At 45.0% G+C, this 18,546-nt stretch overlaps 1 protein-coding gene across 1 annotated transcript in view; it reads right to left on the reverse strand.

Moving 5' to 3' along the window:
• LOC138257869 (HEPACAM family member 2-like) overlaps positions 1 to 18,162 on the reverse strand; it is an 87,078-nt gene extending 68,916 nt beyond the window's left edge. Inside the window, exon 1 of the mRNA XM_069205906.1 lies at positions 18,018 to 18,162. Coding sequence (XP_069062007.1) covers positions 18,018 to 18,141 — 124 coding nt within the window. The 5' untranslated portion in view covers positions 18,142 to 18,162. The remainder of the gene's footprint in view (positions 1 to 18,017) is intronic.
• Between the last annotated feature and the right edge of the window lie 384 nt (positions 18,163 to 18,546).

Genomic DNA, 18,546 nt, shown 5'->3' on the forward strand with positions numbered 1-18,546 from the left:
AAAAGGTGTTAGGGCTTGGGAGGAGTAGCCTCCCCCAGCCTCTGGAAATGCTTTGATGGACACAGATGGTGCCCATCTCTGCATGGGCCAGTCTACACCGGTTTAGGGATCCCCCAACCCTGCTCTGGTGCAAAACTGGACAAAGGAAAGGGGAGTGACCATTCCCCTGACCTGCACCTCCAAGGGAAGGTGCCCAGGGCTCCTCCAGTGTGTCCCAAACCTCTGCCATCTTGGAAACAGAGGTGTTTGTGGCACACTGGACTGTTCTGAGTGGCCAGTGCCAGCAGGTGACGTCAGAGGCTCCTTCTGATAGGCTCTTACCTCTCTTAGTAGCCAATCCTCCTTCCTTAGTAGCCCAACCTCCTTTTCTGGCTATTTAGGGTCTCTGCTTTGGAGAATTCTTCAGATAACGAATGCAAGAGCTCATCAGAGTTCCTCTGTATCTCCCTCTTCACCTTTAGCCAAAGGATCGACTGCTGACTGCTCAGGACGCCCGCAAAACCGCTACAAAGTAGCAAGACGACTACTAGCAACCTTGTATCACTTCATCCTGCCGGCCTTCTCAACTATTTCCAGGTGGTGCATGCTCTGGGGGTAGCCTGCCTCCTCTCTGCACCAGGAGCTCTGAAGAAATCTCCTGTGGGTCGACGGAATCTTCCTGCAACCGCAGGCACCGAAAGACTGCATCACTGGTCCTCTGGGTCTCCTCTCAGCATGACGAGCGTGGTCCCTGGAACTCAGCAACTCTGTCCAAGTGACTCCCATAGTCCAGTGACTCTTCAGTCCAAGTTTGGTGGAGGTAAGTCCTTGCCTCCCCACGCTAGACTGTATTGCTGGGTACCACGTGATTTGCAGCTGCTCCGGCTCCTGTGCACTCTTCCAGGATTTCCTTTGTGCACTGCCAAGCCTGGGTCCCCAACACTCTAACCTGCAGTGCACAACCTTCTGAGTTGTCCTCCGGCATCGTGGGACTCCCTTTTGTGACTTCGCGTGGACTCCGTTTCACTCTTCTTTCAAGTGCCTGTTCAGGTACTTCTGCGGGTGCTGCTTGCTTCTGTGAGGCTCCCTGAGTTGCTGGGCGCCCCCTCTGTCTCCTCCTCCAAGTGGCGACATCCTGGTCCCTCCTGGGCCACAGTAGCACCCAAAAACCGCTACCGTGACCCTTACAGCTAGCAAGTCTTGTTTGCAGTCTTTCTGCGTGGGAGCACCTCTGCAAGGTTCATCGCGACATGGGACATCCAGCCTCCAAAGGGAAAGTTCCTAGTCCTCTTCTTTCTTGCAGAACTCCAAGCTTCTTCCATCCGGTGGCAGCTTCCTTGCACCCTCAGCTGGCATTTCCTGGGCTCCTGCCCACTCTCGACACTGTCGTGACTATTGGACTTGGTCCCCTTGTCTTACAGGTACTCAGGTCTGGAAATCCACTGTTGTTGCATTGCTGGTGTTTGTTCTTCCTGCAGAATCCCCCTAACACGACTTTTGTGCTCTCTGGGGGTAGTAGGTGCACTTTACACCTACATTTCAGGGTCTTGGGTTGGGCTATTTTTCTAACCCTCACTGTTTTCTTACAGTCCCAGCGACCCTCTACAAGCTCACATAGGTTTGGGGTCCATTCGTGGTTCGCATTCCACTTTTGGAGTATATGGTTTGTGTTGCCCCTATACCTATGTGCTCATATTGCAATCTACTGTAACTTTACACTGCTTGCATTACTTTTCTTGCTATTACCTGCATAATTCTGGTTTGTATACATATAGCTTGTGTATATAAGTTATCCTCATACTGAGGGTACTCACTGAGATACTTTTGGCATATTGTCATAAAAATAAAGTACCTTTATTTTTAGTATATCTGTGTATTGTGTTTTCTTATGATATTGTGCATATGATTTAAGTGGTATAGTAGGAGCTTTGAATGTCTCCTAGTTCAGCCTAAGCTGCTCTGCTATAGCTACCTCCTATCAGCCTAAGCTGCTAGAAACACCTCTTCTACACTATTGAAGGATAACTGGACCTGGCACAAGGTGCAAGTGCCTCTGGTACCCACTACAAGCCAGGCCAGCCTCCTACAACTGGCACTTATGACAGTCCACCACATGATGGCACTGTCTGTCTATTTTTAAGATGACCCCAACAACAGTGTTTAGTAGTTTGATATACATTACAAATGAATAATACCTGCCACCGACCTCTTACTTACAGCTTTGGGTGGGCTGGAATAGTCTGAATTGTCACACGTGTAGGAGCGCAATGGTTGGTATTTGTGTTGGCACTGTCATTGGCAGCGCTGCCAGGGGCAATGGGTGGTGCAAGCTGCAGTGGCCTCCTGAGAGGGGGCCCTGCCAATCACTTTCTTTTAAACAAATTAAGGACTAATTGCATCACATTTGAGTGGGCACAAGTACAAATTCCCCTTCCCAATATACTGTGACTGCCCAAAACCCATGGTCCCTCTAGGACACTCTTCTGTATTCAGACCAAGGTATTGGGACAGGACTACAAGAAACTCTATCCTAACTCCTGTCCTGCCTCTAGTAACAACAGTCTTTAATAAGCTTGGCACTCCAAAGTAAATAAGGATGATTCCCTACTTGAATAAACTTATGTATACAAGTGTCAGGGAGGACTGTTTGCATGTAAGTAACTGAAGAACTGGGTCTCAAATAAATTATTGCTACTTTATGGTTCTAGACCCAATCTGGCCTTTAACCTAGATCATGAATGAAAGAAGCTATTTATAAAGTACACAGCTACTCCTAGGAGTGTCCCGGCGCTAGGAAACAGACACCAGCTAGAACCCCATTCAGTAAGCTACCTCAAAAAATAATTTTCAGAAACTTTCAGAACTGAAGTTCATTGTCACTCTTACAGACGTTCAGTGGAAGACTGTTACTTAGCGGACGGGTTACTCCATCACAACGGTGATGGAAATCCCATCCTCTGAATTCGACATCCCATTATATTCCATGGGATTTAGGTTTCGGCGGACGGGATAACCGTCGCTGTTCTGATGGAGTAACCCTTCTGCAGACCTCTAAATCAGGCCCTTGGTCTGCCAGGAAGGAAAAGGAAGAGCCCCCTCCCCCCCTTTGTGATACGCTTTAATTCTGGGATGTGTACCAACCCGCATCAGCAGAGTGAAGAGACTGCTAGGGACAGTAATACGTAAGCCTCTCCATCAAATACGTTAGAACAGAGCCAAAAAAGGCTCCATGCATCAATACCAAAGTTTTAACGAAAATCCTTTCCTTAATCGGTCGCCAATGAAGGGTAGTCAGGTAGGGAGAGATTGGAGTACATTGAGAGATCTTTAACAACAGAATCCAAAGGCACAGGTTGTCGTTGAACCTTACCACACATTTATCAGATATCATAAACCCCCAAACTAGGAGATAACTCAGCTTATGTGTATTGCTGGGAGGCTGAACTCAATAGAGATACCCCCTCTAAAGCATGGTCTGAAATCTGGCCACTGCAGTGACATTCTTTGCGTGCACTCTCCACGAGGGAAATGCAACAATAGCCCTCTTCGAGTTGTACTTTGCACCAGCCATGCTTATCAAGATTTTCTCTGAAACATTGACATCCTGCCAATACAACGGAGGTGACCTGTACCACCCGTCTGGTATTGTAGAAAGAAATCCCTAATTAAATCTACCATATGCTCAAGATCCACTAGTTACGCAAGAAGTGACTGAGTAGACTTCAACTATCAATGACTGTAAATTCCATTGCGTAGAATGATCACACGCTACTGACCAGCATCAACTTGATTATGGCCATTAGTGTAAGTCACCTAAAAACCACCATTTGGACTTGCAATAGTTAGAAAAGTGGGTCACACCTGTAAATTATAAATTGTGTTTGTTGCCTTGAACAGGGACAAAACATTCAAGCAGTCCTTTGAGGGCCGGGAAGTGCTAATGCAAAGACACCCCTTAGACAGTGTTTACAACACGGGATCCTACTACTCAACAGCTGTATATGAGGTGCCCAGGGCTAGCATTTATAAAATGGGATCATACTACTCAACAGCTGTATATGAGGTGCCCAGGGCCAGTGTTTATAACATGGGAACCTACTACTCAACAGCTGGATATGAGGTGCCCAGGGCTAGCATTTATAACATGGGATCCTACTACTCAACAGCTGTATATGAGGTACCCGAGGCCAGTGTTTATAACATGGGATCATAATACTCAACAGCTGTATATGAGGTGCCCAGGGCTAGCATTTATAACATGGGATCCTACTACTCAACAGCTGTATATGAATTGCCCGAGGCCAGTGTTTATAACATGGGAACCTACTACTCAACAGCTGTATATGAGGTACCCGAGGCCAGTGTTTATAACATGGGATCATAATACTCAACAGCTGTATATGAGGTGCCCAGAGCTAGCATTTATAACATGGGATCCTACTACTCAACAGCTGTATATGAATTGCCCGAGGCCAGTGTTTATAACATGGGATCCTACTACTCAACAGCTGTCTATGATGTGCCCGAGGCCAGTGTTTATAATATGGGACCATACTACTCGACAGCTGTATATGGGGTGCCTGAGGCCAGTGTTTATATCATGGCATCATACTACTCGACAGCTGTATATGGGGTGCCTGAGGCCAGTGTTTATAACATGGGATCATACTACTCAACAGCTGTAAATGGGGTGCCCGAAGCCAGTGTTTACAACATGGTATCATACTACTCAACAGCTGTATATGAGGTGCCTGAGGCCAGTGTTTATAACATGGTAACCTACTACTCAATAGCTGTATATGAGGTGCCCGAGGCCAGTGTTTATAGCATGGTAACCTACTACTCAATAGCTGTATATGAGGTGCCCGAGGCCAGTGTTTATATCATGGGATCATACTACTCGACAGCTGTATATGGGGTGCCTGAGGCCAGTGTTTATAACATAGGATCATACTACTCGACAGCTGTATATGAGGTGCCTGAGGCCAGTGTTTATAACATGGGATCATACTGCTCAACAGTTGTATATTGGGTGCCTGAGGCCAGTGTTTATAACATGGGATCATACTACTCGATGGCTGTATTTGATATGCCCAAGGCCAGTGTTTATAACATGGGATCATACTACTCAATGGCTGTATATGAGGTGCCCGAAGAAAGTGTTTATAACATGGGATCCTACCACTCAGTAGCTGTTTATGAGGTGCTCGGGCCAGCGTTTATAACATTGGATCCTACTACTCAACAGCTGTATATGGGGTGCCCGAGGCCAGTGTTTATAATATGGAATCTTTCTACTTCACAAAAGTATATGGTGTGCCCAAAGACAGTGTTTGTAAAACTGAATCCTACTACTCAATAGCTGTATATGAGGTGCTCGGGCCGGTGTTTATAACATGGGATCATTCTACTTAACAGCTGTATATGGGGTGCCCGAGGCCAGTGTTTATAACATGGGATCATACTACTCGACAGCTGTATATGGGGTGCCTGAGGCCAGGGTTTATAACATGGGATCATATTACTCGACAGCTGTATATGGGGTGCCCAAGGCCAGTGTTTATAACATGGGAACCTACTACTCAACAGCTGTATATGAGGTGCCCTAGGCCGGTGTTTATAGCATGGGATCATACTACTCGACAGCTGTATATGGGGTGCCTGAGGCCAGTGTTTATAACATGTAAACCTTCTACTCAACAGCTGTATATGAGGTGCCCGAGGCCAGTGTTTATAACATGGGATCTTACTACCCAACAGCTGACTACTCAATAGCTGTATATGAGGTGCCCAAGGCCAGTGTTTATAGCATGGGATCATACTACTCGACAGCTGTATATGAGGTGCCCAGGGCCAGTGTTTGTAACATGGGATCATACGACTTGACAGCTGTATATGGGGTGCCTACGGCCAGTGTTTATATCATGGGATCATACTACTCGACAGCTGTAAATGAGGTACCCAGGGCCAATGTTTATAGCATGGGATCATACTACTCGACAGCTGTATATGAGGTGCTTGGGCCACTGTTTATAACATGGGATCATACTACTCGATGGCTGTATTTGACGAGCCCAAGGCCAGTGTTTATAACATGGGATCATACTACTCAATGGCTGTATATGAGGTACTAGGGCAACTGTTTATTACATGGGATCATACTACTCAACAGCTGTATATGAGGTGCCCGAAGAAAGTGTTTATAACATGGGATCCTACCACTCAGTAGCTGTTTATGAGGTGCTCGGGCCAGCGTTTATAACATTGGATCCTACTACTCAACAGCTGTATATGGGGTGCCCGAGGCCAGTGCTTATAACATGGAATTTTTCTACTTGACAAAAGTATATGGTGTGCCCAAAGACAGTGTTTGTAAAACTGAATCCTACTACTCAATAGCTGTATATGAGGTGCTTGGGCCGGTGTTTATAGCATGGGATCATTCTACTTAACAGCTGTATATGGGGTGCCCGAGGCCAGTGTTTATAACATGGGATCATACGTCTTGACAGCTGTATATGGGGTGCCCGAGGCCAGTGTTTATAACATGGGATCATACGTCTTGACAGCTGTATATGAGGTGCCCAGGGCTAGTGTTTATAACATGGGATCAAACTACTCAGCATCTGTATATGAGGTGCCCGAGGCCAGTGTTTATAACATGGGAACCTGCTACTCAATAGCTGTATATGAGGAACCCGAGGCCAGTGTTTATAGCATGGGATCATACTACTCGACAGCTGTATATGAGGTGCCCAGGGCCAGTGTTTATAACATGGGATCCTACTACTCAACAGCTGTATTTGAGGTGCCCGAGGCCAGTGTTTATAAGATGGGAACCTACTACTCAATAGCTGTATATGAGGTGCCCGAGGCCAGTGTTTAAAAAATGGGATCCTACTACTCAACAGCTGTATTTGAGGTGCCCGAGGCCAGTGTTTATAAGATGGGAACCTACTACTCAATAGCTGTATATGAGGTGCCAGAGGCCAGTGTTTATAACATGGGAACCTACTACTCAATAGCTGTATATGAGGTGCCCGAGGCCAGTGTTAATAGCATGGGATCATACTACTCGAAAGCTGTATATGAGGTGCCTAGGGCCAGTGTTTATAACATGGGATCATACGACTTGACAGCTGTATATGGGGTGCCTGAGGCCAGTGTTTATATCATGGGATCATACTACTCGACAGCTGTATATGGGGTGCTCGGGCCACTGTTTATAACATGGGAACCTACTACTCAACAGCTGTATATGAGGTGCCTGAGGCCAGTGTTTATAGCATGGGATCATACTGCTCAACAGCTGTATATGAGGTACCCAGGGCCAGTGTTTATAGCATGGGATCATACTACTCAACAGCTGTATATGGGGTGCCCAGGGCCAGTGTTTATAACATGGGATCATACTACTCCCCAGCTGTATATGAGGTGCCAGAGGCCAGTGTTTATAACATGGGAACCTACTACTCAATAGCTGTATATGAGGTGCCCGAGGCCAGTGTTAACAGCATGGGATCATACTACTCGACAGCTGTATATGAGATGCCCAGGGCCAGTGTTTATAACATGGGATCATACTACTCGACAGCTGTATATGAGGTACCCAGGGCCAGTGTTTGTAACATGGGATCATACGACTTGACAGCTGTATATGGGGTGCCTGAGGCCAGTGTTTATATCATGGGATCATACTACTCGACAGCTGTAAATGAGGTACCCAGGGCCAGTGTTTATAGCATGGGATCATACTACTCAACAGCTGTATATGGGGTGCCTGGGGCCAGTGTTTATAACATGGGATCATACTACTCAACAGCTGTATATGAGGTGCCCGAAGACAGTGTTTATAACATGGGATCCTACCACTCAGTAGCTGTTTATGAGGTGCTCGGGCCAGCGTTTATAACATTGGATCCTACTACTCAACAGCTGTATATGGGGTGCCCGAGGCCAGTGCTTATAACATGGAATTTTTCTACTTGACAAAAGTATATGGTGTGCCCAAAGACAGTGTTTGTAAAACTGAATCCTACTACTCAATAGCTGTATATGAGGTGCTCAGGCCGGTGTTTATAACATGGGATAATTCTACTTAACAGCTGTATATGGGGTGCCCGAGGCCAGTGTTTATAGCATGGGATCATACTACTCGACAGCTGTATATGAGGTGCCCAGGGCCAGTGTTTATAACATGGGACCCTACTACTCAACAGCTGTATTTGAGGTGCACGAGGCCAGTGTTTATAAGATAGGAACCTACTACTCAATAGCTGTATATGAGGTGCCAGAGGCCAGTGTTTATAACATGGGAACCTACTACTCAATATCTGTATATGAGGTGCCCGAGGCCAGTGTTAATAGCATGGGATCATACTACTCAATATCTGTATTTGAGGTGCCCGAGGCCAGTGTTTATATCATGGGATCATACTACTCGACAGCTGTATATGAGATGCCCAGGGCCATTGTTTATTACATGGGAACATTCTACTTAACAGCTGTATATGAGGTGCCCGAGGCCAGTGTTTATAGCATGGGATCATACTACTCGACAGCTGTATATGAGGTGCCCAGGGCCAGTGTTTATAACATGGGATCATACTACTCAACAGCTGTATATGAGGTGCCCGTGTCCAGTGTTTATAGCATGGGATCCTACTACTCAACAGCTGTATATGAGGTGCCCGGGGCCAGTGTTTATAGTATGAGATCATACTACTCAATATCTGTATTTACTGTATACTATATTTACTTAGTTGCCTGGGGCCAGTGTTAATAACTTGGGCTGACAGCTGTATATGGGGTGCTCGAGGCCAGTGTTTATAACATGGGATCATACTGCTCAACAGCTGTATATGAGGTACCCAGGGCCAGTGTTTATAGCATGGGATCCTACTACTCAACAGCTGTATATGGGGTGCCCAGGGCCAGTGTTTATAACATGGGATCATACTACTCTCCAGCTGTATATGAGGTGCCTGAGGCCAGTGTTTATAACATGGTAACCTACTACTCAACAGCTGTATATGAGGTGCCTGAGGCCAGTGTTTAGAGCATGGGATCATACTACTCAACAGCTGTATATGAGGTGCTCGAGGCCAGTGTTTATAACATGGGATCATACTACTCAATAGCTGTATTTACTGTATACTGTATTTACTGAGTTGCTTGGGGCAAGTGTCAATAACTTGGGGTGACAGCTGTATATGGGGTGCTCGAGGCCAGTGTTTATAACATGGAATCACACTGCTCAAGAGCTGGATTTCAGTCCAGGTACCTGGGGCCTCTGTTTGAGACCCCGGATGACTCTAGATGCTCTTTCTGTTACTGGAGGTGCCGGAGTCTCATGTTTTCGATTTAAATCATGCAAGCTTCCGGGTTTGCAACCTAAGTAACCACACTACATGCTAAAGGTTTCCACACTGCCTCACCACGACCACACTCTAAAATCACCCAAAGCTTCATTCTCTCACCTCTGCTGGAAAAAGTAGGTCAGACCTCTGCGTTTTAAGCTGATCCATTACATGTGGCTTCTCTACCATGCCAGTGACACGCGGACATGCTTGAAAGTAGTATGAAATTGTCAAATACACTTCACTCAATATTGATTCCTCAATGATTAGAAGCTTTTAAAGACTGAAAAAATCTGAGCTTCTTAAAATAGGTTCTAACCTGAAGAACGACCGAGGTACAAGTGTTAATAGCGAGGTTGGTTTTCACCAGGTGACGTGAAGTAAACAACGAAAGAGAAACTCGAGTTGTCCGGAAGTCACTTCTTCCGCTTGATAATGCCGCTTCAGATCATCTTCTGTTCTTCACTGTTGTGATGTGATCATTGGTGAAACTCTGCATTTCTTGCAGAACCCATGCACAAGAAGAATGTTCACAATCAGACGTGTCCCACTCCCCACCAAGCATCACTGCTGAGCACAGGTTGGAAGGCTGGGAGGTGTTTGAAATACAGGGACTGAAATCACTGGTACTGGAGCTTGTGGCATCAAGGTCTTGGACTTCAATTCAACCATCGCTAAAAGACTAGTTATCTGCCAAAGCGTCTGGCACAATCATGGGGGGCAAAATGATTGTGGGCCCAATTCACAAAGGTAAAGTTAGACCAAAAGTCTACCTTAGACCAAAATCTACCTTAGACCAAAAGTCTAACTTCACTACTTTTCGGTATTCACAAAGGTAAAGTTAGACCAAAAGGGGCGTGTTTACAAGAAACTGGAACATCAGTGCTGATGCGCCAGTTTTCTTGCGTGGCCCTTGGCCCACCTAACAACACCATGTGTGCGCCGTATTTACAATATGGTGCACCATGGTGCACGTTAGATATATGGGCCCATATTTATGCTTTTTTTAGCGCTGCATTTGCATAATTTTTTTACGCAAAAGCGGCACAAACTTACAAAATTCAATTGTATCTAGTAAGTTTGCGCCGCTTTTACATCAAAAATCGGTGCAAATGCAGCGCTAAAAAAGTATAAATATGGGCCATAGCGTCAAAATTGTTGATGCTATTATGGCACTTTGCTGTACAAGCGTCAAAATGTTGACGCTAGTACAGCGAAGCGCAGGAGGCCCATTGATTACAGTGGGTGCGTCACTTTAACACCTGATTTGAGCAGGCGTTAAAAATGATGCCACAAATGGTGCAGTGAAATCTTGTAGATTTCACTGCGCCATTTCTGTGGGTCTCCTAACACCGGAACCCCCCCTTGCATACATTATGCCTGATGTAGGCATAATGACGCGCATGAGAGCGGAAAGTGGTGCAATGCAGGCAGTTAAGTCATACGTGGACAGCCGCTCCCAGGTGACTAAAGTAGCGAAAGTAGAACATGTGTTTTCAAACCCCATAAAAGACTCCCAAGAAGTGCCGCGAAGATTAGTTCTAGCTCCTGCGGTCACCAACATTTACCTGGAACCAATGAGTGATCTCTTTAAGAACTCCAACATACAGTATCATCAGTTTGCAGGTGACACACAACTATACATGAGGGGCTTCTCCAGAGCAGGCATCTCCTGATTGTCTACAATTGTTGACAAAATTTAAGCATAAATGACAGCACACCTTCTAAAACTAAACCCCCAGAAGACTAAGGGCCTGATTCTAACTTTGGAGGACGGTGTTAAACCGTCCCAAAAGTGGCGGATATACCACCTACCGTATTACGGGTTCCATAGGATATAATGGACTCGTAATACGGTAGGTGGTATATCCGCCACTTTTGGGACGGTTTAACACCGTCCTCCAAAGTTAGAATCAGGCCCATAATGTCCAGCACTCCGTTGCTTCAGGGGTAAGTCTGCTGTATATAAATACCAATACATACACTCAAGACAATTTCAAACTTGTGTGTTATGTCCGCTGGACATTAGGTTGAAGCGATATGACAATAAACCCATTGACGGTTAGATTTTTCAACACAAATGCAAGGTTGGAGTTCAAAGGGGACCCGAACTATTCCAAGCAAGTTACTGTGTCAAAGTACTGGAAAGTGGAAGCACTGCAAAAGTCTAGGATTAAAACTATTCTATGGTATTCAGTTAAAAAGTTGTTTTGAACAAATCAATTTAAAGAAAGTGTTAGCCCCATAGTGCACTAAAGGCCAGATGTACTAACATTAGGAATACAGATTTCTTAACTGTGATTATCTCTGAATTGCAATTAGGAAAATGGTATTCCTAAGGTATGAACCTTTTTATTTCCAAATAGCGATTCCTAGTAGCTCGCAAATGGACCGACCTCATGAATATTAATTAGGTAGGTCGCAATTTGCAACCAATTAAGAATTGCAGCCATTACAGGGATGATGGCCTGCTGGGTTCAGCAGACCACTGTGTCTGTGATTGCTTTTAAATAAGTTTAAAAAAAAATCTTTGGACAATGCAGCCTGTTTTTCTTAAAGGAAAACGTAATGGGCTAAAAAAAGAAAAGGAATCTAAGGGCCAGATGTATGAAAGCATTTTGCATTCGCAAACGGTGCGAATGCCCGTTTGCGAATGCAAAATGCCATTTCAGAATGTATGAAATACATTCTGAACGCAATTTTAAGGAATCGCTAAAATAGTGATTCCTTAAAATTGCGACTCTGTTTAGAGAGTCGCAAATTGCGACTCTCTAAATTAGAAATCGCAAATAAGGATTCCTTATTTGCAATTTCTTAGCACATGTTTGAAGCCATTCCTAAGTGCGATTTGGGCATTTAGCAATCGCTAATTACCACCAAGTTGAACTTGGTGATAACCATGTGCAAAATTTAAAAATGCATTTAAAATGCAGTTTTAAATTGTACATGTACAGCACACCTGCCCTTTGGCATCTGTGCACCTTACATGTTCCCAAAAAACTTTTGGGGTGCAGCAGAGGGGGCCTTAGCCCCCCAGAACCCTGGGGTTTTTCATTTCCAAAATTGCAATTTCTGGTTCAGAAATTGCAATTTTGGAAATGCAAAAAATTCACAGATATGAGCCAACAGGCCCATAGCTGCGAATGGGGCCGGTATCGCAATTTGCGAATCGGTATTAGCATTTGCGATTTTTAAGAAATCGCTATTACCGATTTGCAAATGTGATATATGGCACTTTGCAAGTCGGAAATAGCGATTTCTTAAAAATTGCTATTTCCGAATCGCAAAGGGCCGTGATGATACATCTGGCCCTAAATCCCTTAGGAAATAATGGGATTCAGATTTTAGTGGATGGGATGTCCGCCACCGTTGTGGTGGAGTCACCTGTCCACTTATATCTAAATCAGCCCCTAAGACTCGTAAAAAAGAAAGCATACAAGACAGCAGGCCTTTGTTCTTCTATGCCCAGGACTGAACATAGTCGTATCCATCAGGCCCACCCAATGCTGCTCCAGTTTCAGAAAGAGTTTAAGACTCACCTTTTCCAAGAACACTACATCACAAAGCATTAACCATCCACAGCCCGGCTTCCGCTCTTATTACTCATTGACATTAAGCTTGCTTTGACTCCGAACAGCGATCCACTGCCTTTTGTTTAGGTTTGCACTATGGAAATACCATATACACATACCTTGCACTGCGACTGTGTCCCAAAAATGACGCAAACCCAGCAAAAAGTGTTGTGGTGGGCATTACTTTCTATGCATTTGAAAGCTGCCTAAAGTAATGCAAAATACTGCTATTTGCTGCTTCGTGCTTCTTTGCGTCAAGTGGGTGTCATGGATAGCACATGTGTGTTTTGGATGCATCCACCCTTGTGTTTTAATGCAAATCCAAGTTCTACTAACATTTGTAGATAAGAATGGCACCAAAACAATTAAGCCTCCTCAAGGCATGCATAACAGTAGAATAACGTTGAAACACCTCCATATGTGTTTAACTTTGCATGTGTGCTGCACAATGTGTGTGGCACATGTCCAACTACCTTAGTAGATATGCGGCAGCTTTTCTTTCTCTTTTTGAAGCATTGTGGTAAACTTTCGTAAATGTCCCCCAATATGTCTTCAAACTAGGGAGCAGATTCTGTATTTTTGTATGCTGTGCAGCACAGGAATCAAGGTGCTATGCTGCGTTGTGTCAGTGGGAAAGAAAAGCAGGGCCACTTATATAAAGACATGGCACTGTTTTTGTCTCCCCAGTGCTAGTGCACTCTTTAGCTGCCATGCTCCAATGCAGATACTCTTGCACCGCGGTGCAATTGTGGATGTGTTCTGTCAAGCGTGGGTTTTGTAATGGACGAGGACCCTTCCACTGCAAAAATGATGCGTTAATACTTTTCCACTTTGTATGTGTGCTGTACAGTGCAGCACACATGCAAAGTTAGAAAGGTTTTAAGAAAAAAAACGTTTCTCAAACCTTACCTTGAGAAGGCGTAAGTTCTTGGCAGAAATCCCTGTCTACCAATGTTTGTAGGTAAGGATTTGCATCAAACATGAATGCCCATGCACCACCCATGGAACGCCAGCTTCACACGTTGTCTCACTTCAGGCAACTTCCCAATGTAAATCTGGATTTGTGTTAGAAAGTATGGGCCAGATGTAGGAAAATCCAATTTTGCGACTTGCAAATTGCGAATCTGACTGACTCGCAATTTGCAAGTCGCAAAATCGGATGCAGAATGGTGTCTCAGACACCTTCTGCGACTCGCTATGGGGTCGCAAAGACCCACCTCATCAATATTCATGAGGTGGGTCGCATTTTGTGACCCCATAGCGAGTCCCTGCACTCACAGGGATGGTGGCCTGCTGTAGTCAGCAGACCTCCATGTCTGTGACTGCTTTATAAATTAAGCAGTTTTTTTTTTTCATTTTGCAGCCCGTTTTCCTTAAAGGAAAACGAGTTTCAAAATGAAAAATAAACCGAAACCATTTGGTTTAGTTTTTTTCAGAGTAGGCAGTGGTCCATAGTACCACTGCCTGCTCTGAAAAAATATTTTTGCCGACATTCACAAAGGGGAAGGGGTCCCATGGGACCCCTTCCCTTTTGCAAATAAGTTACCACCAGTGTGACACTGGTGGTAACTGCGAGTTGGTTTGCGACCGCATTCGCGGTCACAAAGCAACTCTGAATTGCGATGCGAGTCGCAAATAGGAAGGGAACACCCCTTCCTATTTGCGAGTCCCACTCCCAAATTGTGAGTCGGTACCGACTCGCAATTTGGAAATGAGCATCGCGTTCGGCCGTTTGCATGCCGCAAACTGCGATTTTTGCAGTTTGCGACATGCAAACGGCTTTCTACATCTGGCCCTATATTCTAACACAATATTTACAATGGGTTTGCATCACTTTTGCGACACAAGCCCAGCACAAAGTGTTGATAAATTTCCCCCAGATTATGACTTTTGCCGATAAGTGAGCACTACACTGTTCAGTACCACAACAGACTTGATAATAAAACTTACAGCCAGGGCTTTTAGTTTAATGCAAATGCATATGCAAATTCGACAAGCAACATGTTATGAGTGTACTGAAGACAATGCATAACTCACACAAGCGTATAATTCATGCAGTACTCAACTGAGCCAGTATAGAAACATATTTTCCACAATGATGACTGATTTAAACAGAGGTTTTTTGTAGTGCCTTAATAAATTGTTATAACCCATCATTAACTCTCCAGTAGCACTAATAAATCTACTTATTTTTTAACCAAAAATAAATATCTTCTGAAGATTCTCATTCAGAACTGGAGGCAGGACTGTTTAATAATATACAGAATTTAATCAGGCGCATTCTGTTGCCAGCTCATGGCGCTGGGCGGAAAAATGATGCCACATTATATTTGTGGCCTGCCAGCTTTCCAAGCCCAGCCGTGGTTGCCCACTCCTTGACTGCTGCTTCTAAAGTTCTACGGGGCATATATATGAGGGGCTTGCAATGTAAACCAGGGAAAGGACAGGAATGCACCATATTTCCTCCCTTTCAGATTGGCGTAGGGCAGTACAGCAAGAAGACTTGTATGATCACTGACCCCAAGTCCGCAGCGATTTTCCGCACTGGCCTAATTCAGGCTTTGCTCTGTGCCATGCAAATACAGCTCCAGATCCCACCCGAGTGTGGACCTGAAGATACGACTCGTAAATGCCTTTGGTAAATTACCAAAGCCATAAACTTAGAAGTTTGGTCTAAGTTTAGGCCAGACGTCTATGTTTACCTTTGTGAAACAGACTCCATGGTCTAGCAATTGTATTTTGTAGTGTGTGAGCAGCCATAGTATAGAAGTACTACGAAACCTACTACAAAATGCACTTTGCGAATCGGGTCCATGGTGTGTCTCCTGCAACCCCTTGTCCTGGTTGTAAGAGGTGGCGTTTATGTGGTGGGCAGCATCTGAGAAAACAATATTTTATATATATATATATATATATAACAGGCAAACTTGTTCTGCTAGCTCACTGGCCAAATGCAGGAACTTCAGGGTTTGTGTTTGGAGCTATGGTCACTGGTTCCCATCCCAGGAGGTCTCAACATTCATTCTCTTGAGGCTGATGAAATGAGTGCTCTTCAGTTGGGAAACAAAAGAAGATAGTGCCAGGAAGCTCCTCATGGTAAATGAAGCTTTTTTACATAGACATCAGCTATGTTTAAAGTCCCCCTGTAGATTTCATGCTACTTATGGGTGCACTTCGGAGGTCGCATTACAGACTGAGGCCCATATTTATACTTTTTTAGCGTCGCATTTGCGCTGATTTTTTACGCAAAATCGGTGCAAACTTGCAAAATACAATTGTAAGTTTGCGCCGATTTTGCGTCAAAAAACGACGCAAATGCGGCGATAAAAAAGTATAAATATGGGCCTGAGTGTCCGCTCTAGTAAAGATCAGTGCAAAACCATCTGCACTACTTTCGACTTCTTTAATATGAAACTGCAAAGAAGTGTTGCACTAGTTGACATTTCAATAAGTTTTTTAAATGTAAACATCTTTCACATTTGAAATTAGGAGAAAACGTATGTTCTTTGCAGGCTAAACGCTTCTAAAAAGTGCAATCACTTGTGCCGTGCTTTCTGTTTAGACAATTTGACATGAGAGTCATCAAGGTATGGCAGATAGATTTCAAATGAGGCGAATGATTGGAAATAACGTATATATTTATATATATATATATATATATGTATATATATTCACAAACACACGCTGGCTTCATAGGGGGGCACCAGCTCTTAGGGGAAGCCTCCAGTTTAACATCAAACAGGATGCTTGATGCATTCCAGCCGAAACGCGTCAGGAGGATTCTGTGGGAGCTGCTTTTTACACTGTGAATAAATGCTTGGATGTTCTCTGAACTGGGGAGGGTGTTCAGACGACATTTTGTGCTGTTTGATATATAAAATAATTTCTTCCTTCTTTGCCAGTCAATATTCTCCTAGGCACGGAAGGGGTGGAATCGGTCTGTTTATAAGGCACAACCCACTTTTTTTGCACTAATTCCCAATCTACACACTTTTCCAAATTTATTAATTGAGGCTTTTTGTGCTAAACTGCATTACAGCACATTCTCAATTAACCCTGTGGTAGAATATTTTTAATAACGAGCCTTTTTGTTAAAAATGCCTCATTTTCCTGTATGCTCTATCTTTTTTCCTCCTCTCTCTGTTTGTGTAGTTTGCTCCAAACTTGAATGTTTGTTTGCTCCTTCTACTCACAGCACCAAATTGCACCCACCCGCTGACATCAACTCAACACATGACCATTCACACTTTTTAAATTTTCATCCGCATAAGGCCATGATTACGAGCGTTGGAATTTCTGATGGATGTGAATTAATGGAAAAACGAAAAACGAGAAACCACTCAGGAGGAAACTAAATCATGGAAAAACAATTTGATTTGGAGATTATGCGACACGGAATTTTGGAAGCCAACTCCTCCCTAGAATATGATGATAAGATCACACAGGCTGTCAAAAATGATCTGAGATTCAATGGTACCAACACCACGCCTCGCACCACGGCTCGGTGGCACTGCCCACCCTCGGATGTGAACCTTAGTGTCAGATGTAGGAAGCAAGGGCCATATGTACCAACACATTTTCCCATAGACACAGAATGGGTAAATCCCCTTGGTACATCTGGCCCCAAGTGGCTAATTCCCCTCTTGCCAACCCAGGGCACAGGAGTTCTTGCCCCGGCTTTGCCAAGTGGCCAAAGTGCGTGATCCTGGCCAAGCCAGTCCAGGCACCTCTGCCTCGGACGCTTTATCTGGCTAATTTGCTAGTGCTTAGAAATCAGCTAAACGGAAGTAGTAGGCACTAGACAAAAAGTGGATATTGACAGTGCTATGGCTCGTGTGCTCTCAGCGGTATTGCGGAGACATGCGTGTACACATGCAAGGAGACCCACAAATCTGCAACTTACTTCTGCTCAATGCGCATCATTTTTAATACACATCCCCTGAAAATCCGGCGAGAGTTTACTCTTTGGTGGGTCGTAGAGTGCACCCGGCAGCAGGTAACCACGGCTCCTCGTCCAAAGGCAATCCGGGCAGAAGAGGGGGAACAACGCAACTGTCCTGTGCCGGCCGCGATGGGACCCAACAACTCCCATGAATGAAGTACTCACCCGCGAAGAAGAGCAGAAAACCAGCCCAGGCGTGGAGGACACGTCTGGAGCCCTCCCCTCCGGCTGGAGCGGGCATGGTGCCCGCAGGACCTCCTCCTATGGGCTCACCAGTGCCACCAGGCATAGTGCCCTCATCCCCCTGCGAGCAGGGGGTGTGGTACCCGGCGCCTCGCCCCTTCCTGCGCATCTCCACTGGCGGATGTGCGTGGGTCTCAGGTCGACGTTTGGGGGGGGGGGGGGTGTTCTTGGGACCCCCCAGGTTATGATTTCCTCTGCACCGCAGGCAGAAAGGCGAAGACGCAGCTAGAGAGGGAGGGAGGGCTCGTGCAGGCGCCCACAGGTGACCAATGGCTGAGGCGTTTCAAGCCATGGGCAAAGTGGGCTCTGGGCCAGGGCGCCTGCCTTTTAGGGGGCCCCGGATAAAACCAGGTGTCTTCTGCAGTCATGCCCTGATGGCATTGAATGGTTCCTAAACAGATTGTTTTAAATACCGTTTTCCTTGAATTTATGTTACTGTGAGTGATGTGTG

Source organism: Pleurodeles waltl, chromosome 1_1, assembly GCF_031143425.1.
Source record: "Pleurodeles waltl isolate 20211129_DDA chromosome 1_1, aPleWal1.hap1.20221129, whole genome shotgun sequence".
NCBI lineage: Eukaryota > Metazoa > Chordata > Amphibia > Caudata > Salamandridae > Pleurodeles > Pleurodeles waltl.